Source organism: Halichoerus grypus, chromosome 11 (genome assembly GCF_964656455.1).
Source record: "Halichoerus grypus chromosome 11, mHalGry1.hap1.1, whole genome shotgun sequence".
Lineage (NCBI taxonomy): Eukaryota > Metazoa > Chordata > Mammalia > Carnivora > Phocidae > Halichoerus > Halichoerus grypus.
In genome coordinates this window covers 11465962-11480484 of record NC_135722.1, presented here as the reverse complement: position 1 = coordinate 11480484, position 14523 = coordinate 11465962, and the positions used below count along the sequence as shown (strand labels likewise).

The following is a 14523-nucleotide window of genomic DNA, read 5'->3' as shown; positions in this document are numbered from 1 at the left end:
AGGACCACATTCCTTTATTTTAATTTATTAGGACCAAATAGGCTTTGGAATTTGGAGTTCCTTAGATTTTAAAAAGATAGTATAGTGCATGTATTATATATTACATCATTTCTTCCGTGGGGAGCACCTCATATCCACACTTTAATATTTCTGTAAGAAAATGTATAAGTAGGGGTGCCTGGGTGGCTCAGTTGCTTACGCGTCAGACTCTTGGTTTCCAGGTCATGATCTCAGGGTTGTGAGATTGAGCTCTGTGTTGGGCTCCACACTCAGGGAAGAGTCTGCTTGAGATTCTTTCCCCCTCCACGCCCACCCCCTCTGCTCCTCCCCTCGCTCATGTTCTCTCTCTTTAAAAATAAATAAAATAAATAGGGGCGCCTGGGTGGCTCAGTTGGTTAAGCGACTGCCTTCGGCTCAGGTCATGATCCTGGGGTCCTGGGATCGAGTCCCACATCGGGCTTCCTTTGCTCTGCGGGGAGACTGCTTCTCTCTCTGCCTCTGCCTGCCACTCCCCCTGCTTGTGCTCTCTCTCTCTGTCAAATAAAGAAATAAAATCTTTAAAAAATAAATAAATAAATAAATAAATAAATAAATAAATAAAAATAAATAAAATAAATATATAAATAAATAAAATCTTAAAAATAAAAGGAAAGAAAATGTATAAGTAGTCCCACTAAGTGTAATCAATAAAACCATGCATGGCCTCACACTAACTCAGATCAAATTTTGCCACAAAATTAATTCAGGTAGATGAGATTTTACTACCAAATGATCTTCTAAAAACCTTCCAGCATTCAGAGTTTGGAGACTTCAGAATGAAATGAGAAAACTGAATAAGAGGGGATTGTAATAGGCAGAATAATCTCTGTCTCCCCCACCAAAATGTTCAAATCCCAATCCCCAGAGATCTGTGAGTGTGCTATGTTATATGGCAAAGGAAACTAAGGGTGCAGATGGAATTAAGGTTGCTAATGAGCTGACCTTTAAATAGGGAGACAATCCTGATTATCTGGGAGGGCCCAATGTAATCACAAGGGTCCTTAACAGTGGAAGAGGCAGACAGAAGAAGAGGTCAGAGTCATGCAATGTGAGGGGTACTTGACTTAACATGGCTAGCTGAAACAGTGGGAAGATCCACAAACCAAGGAATGTAGCTAGCCTCTAGAGCCTAGAAAAAGCAAGAGGATTGATTCTGCCTTAGAACCTCCAGAAAGGAATTCACCCTGCCAACACCTTGATTTTAGCCAGTTGATACTCATGTCAGATTTCTGACCTAAGAATTTGTAAGACAACAAATTGGTGTTGTTTTAAGCCACTGGATGTGTGGTGATTTTGTTACAGCAGCAAGAGGAAACCAATACAAGGGTAATACTTCAATTGGAAATTATGAGGCTGTAAGAGCTGAAAAGGAAAAGGAATAGAAAGATGGATACAAGGAAAAAGGGCTGGAAGTAGGTGAAAAAACCAAGGGAGGGTGGTCACATGCTTCTCCCAAGAGTCCAGGCATGAGCACCACACCCATGCCCAAATCTCAAGTACAAGTGCACTAGGCTAAAGAAGCCAGTCCCAACCTGTCACCTCTTCATGGACTCTGCATAGGATGGAATAAAACATTTGAATCTGGAGTAAAGATCTAATTTAACACCCTCTGAAATGCCCCCATGTAACTGATTAATAGTGAGACCATTTGACACCAAGCAGACTGCTTCTATACTTTATGAAGAGACACGGAGATGGAGTTTCGAGTATTTTTGCATGGTGACTATACCATATTTGATTGAAAAGGTCATCCACTGGAAAATGCCACTTTAATAACAACTATGTTGTAAAAATGCAGCAGTACCGTGTTACATGTACTCATTGATGGAAAGACACATCTTAATTTCATGGACATTAAAATGTGAAAAACCAGGGTGCCTGGGTGGCTCAGTTGGTTAGGCATCTGCCTTTGGCTCAGGTCATGATCTTGGGGTCCTGGGACCCAGCCCCGCGTCCGGCTCCCTGCTCAGCCAGGGAGTCTGCTTCTCCCTCTCTCTGCTCATGCTCTCTCTCTCCCTGTCTCTCTCAAATAAGTAAATAAAATCTTTAAAAAATAATTAAAAATTTGAATAAATAAATAAAATGTGAAAAACCATCTGCAACAACATGGATGGAGCTAGAGGGTATTATGCTAAGTGAAATGTCAGTCAGAGAAAGACAAATACTATATGATTTCTCGCATATGTGGAATTTAAGAAACAAAACAAACAAGTACAGGTTGTTTTAAATGCAGTACAGTGTAATGAGCACAATCTTTAAATGAAATAACATGGTCTTATTTATATATACAAGTGGCGGTCTTGGAAACATCTTTTTTACTAGTGACACTACAGAATGTTTTTTTTTTTTTTTTTTTTTTTTTTATTTATTTATTTGACAGAGACACAGCGAGAGAGAACACAAGCAGGGGAAGTGGGAGAGGGAGAAGCAGGCTCCCTATTGAGCAGGGAGTCTGATGCGGGGCTCGATCCCAGGACCCTGGGATCATGACCTGAGCCAAAGGCAGACGCTTAACGACTGAGCCACCCAGGCGCCCCTACAGAATGTTTTAAATTCTGCCCATGAGTTGAATACATCTTTTCCTTGAAAAAACACTATCCAGATGCAATGTAATTCTATCACTCTTCAAAACACCTTTTATACTTGTGACGTTACATAGTGTGTCCCTTGCACTGTAGTGTGTATATTACATTCTTTAAATGAAATAACGCAGTAGTTCTGGCACTTACAGAAATATCTATTATATGTGTTCCTTTATTAAGTGCAGCAAAGTATTGTGAACACATTCTTTCATTGAAGTAATACCTAGATGCAATAAAATTCTATTACTGATTCTAAAAATGTGAAAGAAAGAAATATTAAAAAGAAAGGTTCACCTTAGAACTTAAGAAATTCAATATTTAAAGATATAAGTAGGGGCACCCAGGCGGCTCAGTCATTAAGCATCTGCCTTTGGCTCAGGTCATGATCCCAGGATCCTGGGATCCAGCCCTGAATCTGCTTCTCCCTCTCCCTCTGTGTACTCACTCTCGCTCTCTCTCTCAAATAAATAAATAACACTACATCAAAAACTAATGATATGCTGTGTGGCGACTAACATAACATAATAAAATTAAATTGAATTTAAAAATAATAGGGGCGCCTGGGTGGCTCAGTCTTTAAGCGTCTGCCTTCGGCTCAGGTCATGATCCCAGGGTCCTGGGATCGAGTCCCGGATCGGGCTCCCTGCTCGGCAGGAAGCCTGCTTCTCCCTCTCCCACTCCCCCTGCTTGTGTTCCCTCTCTTGCTGTCTCTCTCTCTGTCAAATAAATAAATAAAATCTTAAAAAAAATTTTTTTTAAAAATTAAAAATAATAAATAAATCTTAAAAAATATATATATATATAAGTAATCAGTCCCTGATGTGTGCACATACACTCTCTCTCTCACAAACACACAAACACTTTTCCAAAGAGAGATAAAAAGCAAACATGTTTAATTTGGTCAACCCTGTGCTTTAGGAACACATAAGACTGTCATCAACTCACTAGTACAAAACATATTTTTTATGACTAAATTTTGATCATCTATTACACAAATTACATTATTCATACACAGTTTATCAGTTTCTTGGTGTTAAAAGAAAGTTTGAAACTGCTATTTGTCCTCACTTCAGGGGACCAAAGATACTATTGCTATAGTTCCTCATATTATCTTTTTTTCATACAGAAAACATTCTGTAGTGTCACTAGTAAAAAAGATGTTTCCAAGACCGCCACTTGTATATATAAATAAGACCATGTTATTTCATTTAAAGATTGTGCTCATTACACTGTACTGCATTTAAAACAACCTGTACTTGTTTGTTTTGTTTCTTAAATTCCACATATGCGAGAAATCATATAGTATTTGTCTTTCTCTGACTGACATTTCACTTAGCATAATACTTATCTTATAGGAATCTGATAAGATACTCCCTTCTAGGAACCCTCCTTTTGTTCCCCAAATATCCAGGCACATCCAAGAGTGACAATTCTCTCGAGGATACAAACAAATGTAATCTATGAACTTGCACCCTACTAAGGGAAAGAAGTAAAGACTCAGTGCACTGAAACATAGTATTAAATTTTTACAGGATGGAAGAGAGAATATAATTTCCATGAAAAATATAGGTTACCAAAATTGACTAAAGGAAAGGGGGAAAAAATCTTAATGATCAATAATTATAGATGAATTGAAAAGGTGTCAAAAATAGACCCTTTGAAAAGGCACCAGGCCCAAACTGCTTTGTCAGTGATTTTCAATAAATATTCAAAAAGCTAGTAAATCCAATTTTTTAACTAATTGTAGAAAGCTTCTTAACTCATTCTATAAAAATGGCATAACCCTATCTATAAACTAGATAATAGCACCTAATATATCTAGTACTATCGTGTATCTAATATATGTGTACACACCAATCACATCTTTGAACAAAAATGTTAAGTTCTTATTACTCTTTAGCAAATTACATACCAATGAATTAAAACAATGACACATTATCATCAAGTAGGGTTTATTCCCAAAATTCAAAGAGAACTTTTGGGGCGCCTGGGTGGCTCAGGTCGTTAAGCGTCTGCCTTCGGCTCAGGTCATGATCCCAGGGTCCTGGGATTGAGCCCCACATTGGGCTCCCTGTCCGTGGGAAGCCTGCTTCTCCCTCTCCCACTCCCCCTGCTTGTGTTCCCTCTCTTGCTGTGTCTCTGTCAAATAAATAAAATCTTTAAAAAAATTTTTTTTTCAAAGAGAACTATTAATGCAATTCACAGCAATAATGGATTAAAAAGAGAAACAATGTGATTATTTCAGTGATGCAGAAAATATTCAATACAACACAATTTCTTCTTCCTTGAAGAACAAAACACCTATAAAGCCAAGAACGGAAGAAAAATTTTATTATCTTTTTTTTTTAAAGATTTTATTTATTTATTTGACAGAGAGAGAGAGAGAGAGAGCACAAGCAGGCAGAGCAGCAGACAGAGGGAGATGGAGAAGCAGGTTCTCCTCTGAGCAGGGAGCCTGATGCGGGGCTCGACCCCAGGACCCTGGGATCATGACCTGAGCTGAAGGCAGCCGCTTAACTGACTGAGCCACCCAGGAGCCCCTGAAAAATTGTATTATCTTGATAAAAAAAAATCTATTAGAACCAGAGAGCAAACAGTATACCTAATGATTAAACATTAAAATAATTTCCATTACCATACATAACTAAACAATGATACCCACTCTCACCACAAAGTCATTAAACTTGAATTTACTCACAATTTAAAAACAAGAAAAATGAGAAAGAATATAAACTTTGGAAAATTGGAGGAAAAAATTATTCTCAGATATTGAGAGGCTATATCTAAAATAATATAAAGAAAATTCACCGAAAGATCACTGAAAATAACAAACGAATTAAACTAGGTTGTTACATACAAAATCAAATTACATACACCATTGGTCTCCCGTATACAACTATATCCATGGAGAAAATGTAATAAAGCTATTTCAGGCAATATGAAAGACCATATATCATGAAATAAAGTCCTGATTTAAACATGCATACACACATTAAAGTGCTTCTTGCAAACATTTACTTTAGTTTACTTAACTTACTTAAGTGCAAACAGAACTCACAGAAAAGGAAGGGAAAGGCTCAGGACCAAAAATAGAAATAAAGGAGGAAACCGGAGAATTAAATATTGCTCCATCTGTGGAAAGGTAAACTGGAAAAAAAAAAAAAAAAATCCACCTACCAGCAAAGAGGATAACTATCAGAAAGAGAAATTAAGAAAACAATTCCATTTACAATTTCATCAAAAGAACAAAATACCTAGGAATAAATTTAACCAAGGAGGTAAAAGATCTATTCACTAAAAACCATGAGACATAAATGAAAGAAATTGAAGAAGATACAAATAAATGGAAAGATACTCCATGCTCATGGATTAGAATAATATTGTAAAATGTCCATAGTACCCAAAGAGATCTACAGATTCAATGTAATCCCTATCAAAATTCCAAAGGCACTTTCCACTGAAATAGAAAAAAAAATCCTAAAATTTATGTGGCACCACAAAAGACTCCTAGTAGCCAATGCAATCATGAGAAAGTAGAACAAAGCTGGAGGCATCACGATTATGATTTCAAACTATACTACAAAGCTATAGTAATCAAAATGGCACATAACATATAAAACAAACATATAGACCAATAGAACAAAACTGAGAGCTCAGAAATAAAACCACGCATATGTAATCAATTAATTTACAACAAAGGAGGCAAGAATATACAACGAGGAAACAATAGTGTCTTTAATACATGGTGTTAGGGAAACTGCATAACCACATGCATAATAATGATGAAATTAAATCCCTATCTTACATCACTCACAAAAATTACCTTGAAATGGATGAAAGATTTTTTTTAAAGATTTTATTTATTTATTTGACAAAGAGAGACACAGCGAGAGAGGGAACACAAGCAGGGGGAGTGGGAGAGGGAGAAGCAGGCTTCCTGCTGAGCAGGGAGCCTGATGTGGGGCTCAATCCCAGGACCCTGGGATCATGACCTGAGCCGAAGGCAGACGCTTAATGACTGAGCCACCCAGGCGCCCTGAAATGGATGAAAGATTTAAGTATAAGACCTGAAACCATAAAATTCCTAGAAGAAAAATGTGAGTAAACTCCTTAACATTGGTCTTAGCAATGATTATTTTGGATAGGACACCAAAAGCACAAGCAACAAAAGCAAAAATGAATAAATGGGACTACATCAAACTAAAAAACTTCTTCATAGCAAAAGAAACAATTAACAAATGAAGAAAACAACACATAGAATGGGAAAAAAGTATTTGCAAATAATATAGGGCTAATATCTAAAATATATAAAGAATTCATACAACTCAACAGCAAAAAAACCAATCTGATTTAAAAATGGCAGAGGAACTGAAGATATTGTTCCAAACAAGACACACAGATGGCCAACAAGTACATGAAAAGTGCTCAACATCACTAAACATCAGAGAAGTGCTAATTAAAACCACAATGAGACATCACTCGACACCTGTCAGGATGGCTATCATCAAAAAGACAAGAGATAAGTGTTGGCAAGGATGTGAAGAAAAGGAAACCCTTATGCACTGTCAGTGGAAATATAAACTGGATCAACCGCTATTGAAAACAGAATAGAGATTCCTCAAAAAATTAAAAATAGAACTACCATACGATCCAGCAATCCCATCTCTGGATACATATCCAAAGGAAATAAAATCAAGATCTCAAAGAAGTATCAGCACTCCCATGTTTATTGCAGCATTGTTTACAATATCCAACACAGGAAAACAATCTAAGTGTCCATCGGATAAATGGATAAATATGTGTATATACGAATACACACACACACACACACACACACACACACGCTGGAATATTTTCAGCCATAGAAAAGAAGGGAATCTTGCCATTTGTGATAACATGGATGGGTCTCGAGGGCATTAAGCTAAGTGAAATAAGTCAGACAGAGAAAGAAATACTGTATGATCTCATTTATATGTGGAATCTGAACTCATGGAAATAGAGTAAAGTGGTGGTTTCCAGGTACTGAGGAGTGGGAGAAATGGGGAGATGTTAGTTAAAGGATACAAACTACCATTTATAGGATGAAAAACCTTTGGGAACCTAATGTACAGCATGGTGATTATAGTTAACAATACTATATACTTGAAAGTTGCTAAGACAGTAGATTTTAAGTGATCTCACCACAAAAAAAGAATTAGTAATTATGTAAGGTAATGGAGCTGTTAACTAACACCACAATAATAATCATTTTGCAATATATAAATGTAACAAGTCAATACATCATATACCTTAAACATACACAATATCATTGTGTATGTTTAAGGCTGGATCAGCCTTAACTGATGTTATTATATCTCAATAAAGCAGTGGGTGTGGGGGAATTACCTATCTCAAATATACAACCTGTCTCATACAGTTTTCATCTTTGTAGATCAGTTTAATATAATAAAACAAAAACAAAATGGAAAAGCAGGTAAATCCAAACCCGTCATCCTTGTAGAAACAGAAGATATAAAGTCAAGCCATTCAATAAATTGAGTTAATCCTAAGTAACTACTGTAGTTGTTAGCTTTACTAACATACTCATCTAGCCATATCCAAATTGAAAGATACCACACGTGCAGAGTATAGGAAAACAGGAAAAATGTGCATTCCCCAAACACCATCTAAGTCATGTTTCCCCACATGTGGGGACTTACAGTAACATCATGAGACTATAATCATCCTGTGTATAATTAGAAATTGAACTGGCAGCAAAGGATTTTAGGTCCAGTTCTCTTGTAGTTTTCTGGCAATCTAATTGAAACCTATATATAGTGTCCTCTGAGACTTGCAAGCCATGAAAATTGGACCCTTGTAATCTCTTGGGCACAGCATTTGGCATGTTTTAACAGTGTTCCGACTGAGCTGTGGATAAGGGGATAGATTTCCACTACTGCTTCTAAATAATTTGGCCACTAATCAAAATGTGTCCATCTGTGTGTGTGTACACATGTGCATATCTTGGTAACTTTTTAATAACTCCCATTGAACCTTCATCACCACCAGCAGAATCAGGCACCTGACTTCCACATCCTTGTCCAATAATATTCCCTTTGTAATTCTTATATTAGGCCTGAGGTTGAGGGATTTGTATATAAGACAGGGATACAGTAGAAGTTCTTGAAGATGTGATGCTTTGAATCTGCCCATTTTCTCTTGAAAGGAGAGCAAAGGTACTAAGATTTAGTCTTCCAAAAGGCTTTCCTTCAGAAACAAAATTTTCAAGAATTAATGTCTCCAAGTGTAATATTCTGCACTGTACCTAAGAGTGTACAATTTTTAGTTGGAATTTCAGGATCAAAGGAATTCAGTCAAGACATTAAACTTCTAGCTAAGGTTAACATTATGCATAGTGAAACTGACATGTTGTCATTTTGATTATATATAAATAGTCTGACTTTGATATTTTCCAGGTGTATCAAGCACTTCAGAGCCAAAATGATCTTCCCAGCGACAGAAACAACAAAGGTGGGTGTTAACTACCAGGAAGAGGGATGCTGTGTTAAAAGGGATTCCAGAAACGTGGTCCGTTTCAGTGTGAGGGAAGACATCATATATTTGTTGTGATCCTTTGAGTTGCTTATCAGTGAAGCCACCTCAGACTAGGTCGATGTAAATGGGGTTTCCAGAGCCCCGTTTTGCCAAATCCCTGTCTTCGGACAGACTTTATCAAACATTCTTGTTATATGAAATTAGACCCTCCAAATGAGATTGAAGGGGGAAAAAAGAAACCTCTATTTCTTCCATCCTATTTCCATCTCTTCCTTCCCTTCAGCCAAACGTAGACTCATAATATATTCCATATGGAAAACAAGAATAACATTAATATTTACTAAAGGATAGTGGCGCACATTAAATGTATCAACATTTTATAACTCTTCACACATAGTAAGCACTCACAAAGTAGTAGCTTTTGTTGCTCCTGGAAATCACAATATCTATACCATATCTCTTCTCCCACCTAAATCTACCTTCACTTTTCTCATGACACATTTAACATTTTATCATGCATTTTGTTCATCAACTTACACAAATCACCCACTTTTGTTAACACTTGGACAATGTGGTCCAACTTATTCTTATACCTATGAAGACTGCAATAAATATTCACTTGCTAAGTACAAGGTGGAACAAATAAAAATTTATAAAAATAAGTAAGAATTACCCATAACAGTGTATGAAAAAAAAGGCATTATTCTAATGATACTAACGTCTCTCCTTGCTGTGTGATCTCTCTTTCTCTTAGCTCTGATCCAAAAAAGAGACAGAAGAGTGTGATGGATACAGAATAGTTCACTTCTCAAAATTAGGTCATTATCCTTATTCTCTCCCCCACACTCAGGCAAGGACCACATCAGTTATAGAAGATGAAGAAGTTCTAGAAAATTGCTATACAACACTGTGCACCTAAAAATTTGTTAAGGGGGTAGCTCTCATGTTGAATTGTTTTTACCACAATAAAAAAATTTAATGTCAATTAAATTGAGATTTAGATTTATACACTGTCTCAATCTGTTCTCCAATAGCAATTTTTGAATATTTTAAAATGATTATCAAGCAAATAATCTGATTAGTATAAAGTAATAATCACAGTAACAAGTTACCTACATGGAATAATAGGCTGAAGATTTAAGAAATTTTACATAAAGCAGTCAAGAGCAAGGAAACTGACTCATGCCACAGCAACATTGCAATAAGAAACAGAACAACATTATTTTCTAGCAAGATAAGACCCTCTTGAAGTCAATGGAATATTTGCTAATATGAACATTAAGCTTGTAGACTCTAAGTCTACAATGGCTGGAAATATGCTTATTCTTTCCAAAATGAGTTTTATAGGAAGAGAATTATTGAATGACTTTGCGTGTGATAATTTTATTTGATCACGAAACTGATTTCAATCTTAAAATTTGGACAGCCCAACAAATTGCAAACACTACAGCCATATGGGCAAGATTCTGAATTGCAGTCTTAGTGCTTAGGAGGAAAATGAAATCAATAGCCAAGTATTTTCATGTGAAGTAGCTTGAAACAAAAGAGAAAAACAAAATGACTCAATGGAGCTGAAAAACTACACCAGGGTGAAAGAATTTACTTTCCTTGGCCTAACCCAGAATCAAGGACTGAGCTTGGTCTTATTTTTTTTCCTGCTTCTTGTGTACTTGACAACTCTCCTGGGAAACCTCCTCATCATGGTCACTGTGACCTATGAGCCTCGCCTTCATACCCCTATGTACTTCCTGCTCCGTAATTTATCTGTTGCCGACATCTGCTTTTCCTCCATCACAGCTCCCAAGGTTCTGGTGGACCTTCTGTCACAGAGAAAGACCATCTCCTTCAACGGCTGCTTCACCCAGATGTTTTTCTTCCACCTTGTTGGAGGGGTAGACGTATTTTCTTTGTCAGTGATGGCACTGGATCAATATGTGGCCATTTCCAGGCCCCTGCACTATGTGACCATTATGAGTAGAGGCCGTTGCATTGGGTTAATAGTGGCTTCCTGGGTGGGGGGCTTTACCCACTCCATCATACAGATTTCCCTGTTGCTGCCCCTCCCCTTCTGTGGACCCAATGTTCTTGACACTTTCTACTGCGATGTCCCCCAGGTCCTCAGGCTCGCCTGTACAGACATTTTTATGCTTGAGCTGCTGATGATTTCCAATAATGGACTGCTCACCACACTGTGGTTTTTCTTCCTCCTGGTGTCATATATGGTCATATTATTAGTAGTAAGGTCTCAGGCAGGGGAGGGCAGGAGGAAAGCCATCTCCACCTGCACCTCACACATCACTGTGGTGACCCTGCACTTTGTGCCCTGCATCTATGTCTATGCCCGGCCCTTCACTGCCCTCCCCACAGATAAAGCCATTTCTGTCACCTTCACTGTCATCTCTCCTCTGCTGAACCCCTTGATCTACACTCTGAGGAACCAAGAGATGAAGTCAGCCATGAGGAGATTGAAGAGAAGACTCCTACCTTCTGACACGGAATAGACAGGTAGTTCGCGCCTTCTCATCACCCTTAAAAACGTTTGTCCATGAAATAAACTGTATTTATTCAAGGTTTCTAATTAATTTTTATGTTTCTGCTAAGCTACAGAGGACTTTCAAAGATTCTGCTCAGCATGCAGTAATAATGTCAAAATATGGGTTCCATGTTACAAAAGAAATCAAATCGTTAGCCAGGGGGGTACATGTTGCTTTTGCAACACAGCCTTGGAAGAAACAAGAAAATCAAAATATACTCAGTTTTATCAATTTGGAATTTTCAACTCTATTGAGGTATTATTGTGTGAAAATAAAGGAAACCTCATTTAAAAATGGAGTCGGGAAGCCCTGAAGGGGGCGCTCTCACACGACCACTGGCTGTAAGAGGCCTACCCGGCATTCCCCAGCAGGGAGAAGCCCGTTCTGCCGCAGCAGGAGGAGGGAAGAATTTCTCCTGGCCCAGCAACAGCCCAGCTAATGAGAACTCAGCAAAAACAGCCCCGCCCAGCTTCCTTCTCTCCCGCATAAAAGCAAGCACCTCTCCCCTATTCTCCCCCACTTGCCTGTTTTTTGCCATAGTTGGCTTGTTCTGAATAGCAGTTCCTCAACCGTCCCCAAATAAACGCATTTTGCTGGTAAAATAACTGGCCCTTTTGGTTTTTAAGGTCAGTATTACATGGTGACCACAAAGGAACCTGAAGGAGATGAACCCCTAAGTAAGTAATGGCCCCTAGAAGCGTGTGAGGCACCCCCTTGAGCCCCTTGCACTCTCTGCTTCCCTGAGTCATCTTTTCCCTTTGGGTTCCAAGTCTCCTCTCAGATCAGGGTTCCCTCCTTCTAGCTGAGCTCCACAACTGTATTTGGAATCTGGTTTTATGTTGTTGGGAAGGCACTGCCCCTTCTGGTGACTACTCTTCTGTTTCCCGAATCTCTGGTTTTGAGTAACGGCATCTGAATCTGCTAAATTCTCTCAGGAAGGTCCTCCTTCTGGGGCCCAGTCTGGTTTTATATTTAAAAACTATGGTCCTTCCTCAAGAGTATTTTAAATTAATTGGACCAACTTAACCAAAATTAATTTAGAACTCCAATGGCCATTAGGGGGCACTTTTGATCTCCCCAAATTTGCTTTTCTTAGAAGACCACAGCTTTAAAAAACACAAACGGAATGGGATGCCTATTTCAGCTGGTATCTTGAGGCTTCCAAGTGTGTTCAGGACTCTAAAATCACCTCTCTACAAAATGCCATTTCCAAGTTAACTGAGGCAAACAAGCAATTGAAAAAAGACAAGCTTTTGAGGACTTGTTCTCCCCTCCCCCATCCTCTTTATCTCCATCCTCACTTTCATACGCTCCACTTCTCTCACTGAACTTCCCATTTTTTCCAAACCTCTCCCCATGTCCTCCTCCTCTGAACCCATTGGAACCTGTTCCTTTAAACTTAGGCCCTCTAGGGATGCCTGGGTGGCTCAGTCAGTTTAGTGACTCTAGATTTTGGCTCAGGTCATGATCTCAGGGCCGTGGGATGGAGCCACGTGTTGGGCTGTGAGCTCAGTGCAGAGTCTGCTTGTCCTTCTCCCTCTGCTCCTGACCCCACTTGTGCTTGCTGTCTCTCTAAAATAAATAAAATCTTTTAAAAGAATAAAATAAAGTAAGATAAAATTAGACCTTCTGAGGATCCTAAATGGTAAGCCTATAATTTCCTATCTCTCCTGGACTAAGGATGAACTATGAGCCGTGGCCAAAGATTTCCTAAAGTTACTGAAGATCCTCATAGATCTGCCAAGGAATTTAACAGTGGTTCAAACTTACCAACTAGGTTTCTGATTTGTACCAGCTAGCTCACATGCTCCCTGGTGAAGGCCAAGCCCAACGCTAGATGAAAGCAGCTAATTGGGATGATCCTGAAGGCTCCAGGACTGCAAAACAAGAGGCCAATCCACTGTCTTGTTATGTAATCAGGCTCACCAATCACTAAATGACTCCCCCTGGCAACCCCTAGGCTTTCCCAAAACCTGTTGATTTAAGATTCAGGCTCACACTCAGAAATCCAGGGAACCTGTGCATGATGATTACCATCAACTACAAATTGTTTTTAAGGAAAATTCTGGCCTTCCTATGGATGTAGAATCCATTCAGGTAGCCTTCAACTCTGTGTTTAGTAATAGGCTGAACTGGCATCTTTCCCTCCTAGTTAAAAGGAGCAGGATAGAATGGGAAACTGTATCCACTCCAGATTTAGTTAATTTAGCAAATCAGCTCACCTGCACCATTGAGAATTCAACTAAAACGAAGACCACTAAGATCCTTAGTTTTCAGTTCCAACAAATGGGAGTCCCCTAAATAAAACCCCCTCCTGGCCTCTGCTATAGGGAAAATCCAGGACATTGCAAGAAAGATTGTTACAAAAGTGCTCCAAGTATCTTCAGCCCTCCGACCAGCCTTTCCCACACCCTCTCACAGGACTCCGAGGAAATACAGGGACTTTCCCCAATCCTGCTCTTAACCAGCGTGGAGAAACAACTCTCCAGATTGGGAATGAGTCTCTCCCTATACCTTATTGACATCAGAGCCACACTCTTGGTGCTCAACACCATTGTTATTAAACCCCTGCCCTGGGGTTCTGAACCATCTGAAATGGTTCAAACATAGGGAGTCTCAAACCTCAACACGTTCCTATCTCTAAGCTTATCCCCTTTTGGTTAGGCCTCCTAAGAGATACTCATTCTTTTCTCCCCAAAATTAATCAATACCCTATAAATTAAGAGGATTTTCAAGGCATCAAGTCCATAAAAAAAGATCATAAGGCTCAGGACCTCCTGATCCCCTGCTCTAGTCCTTGTGATATTCCTACGGTGCCTGTGAAGAAACCCAAA

General features: G+C 38.7%; 1 protein-coding gene and 1 long non-coding RNA gene across 3 annotated transcripts in view; one reads left to right on the top strand and one right to left on the bottom strand.

Annotated features, from left to right (window-relative positions):
- LOC118547236 (uncharacterized) overlaps positions 1 to 14523 on the bottom strand; it is a 149648-nt gene that overhangs the window by 89500 nt on the left and 45625 nt on the right. The gene's annotated exons all lie outside the window — the stretch shown is intronic.
- LOC118547229 (olfactory receptor 4D10) lies at positions 10721 to 11656 on the top strand. The gene has a single exon (XM_036110584.2). It carries the CDS (start codon positions 10721 to 10723, stop codon positions 11654 to 11656), a length of 936 nt encoding a protein of 311 aa, XP_035966477.2.

What these genes read in the sequence shown, in the direction of transcription:
- LOC118547229 (XM_036110584.2), top strand. Translation starts at nt 10,721, where the DNA reads ATGGAGCTGAAAAACTACACCAGGGTGAAAGAATTTACTTTCCTTGGC.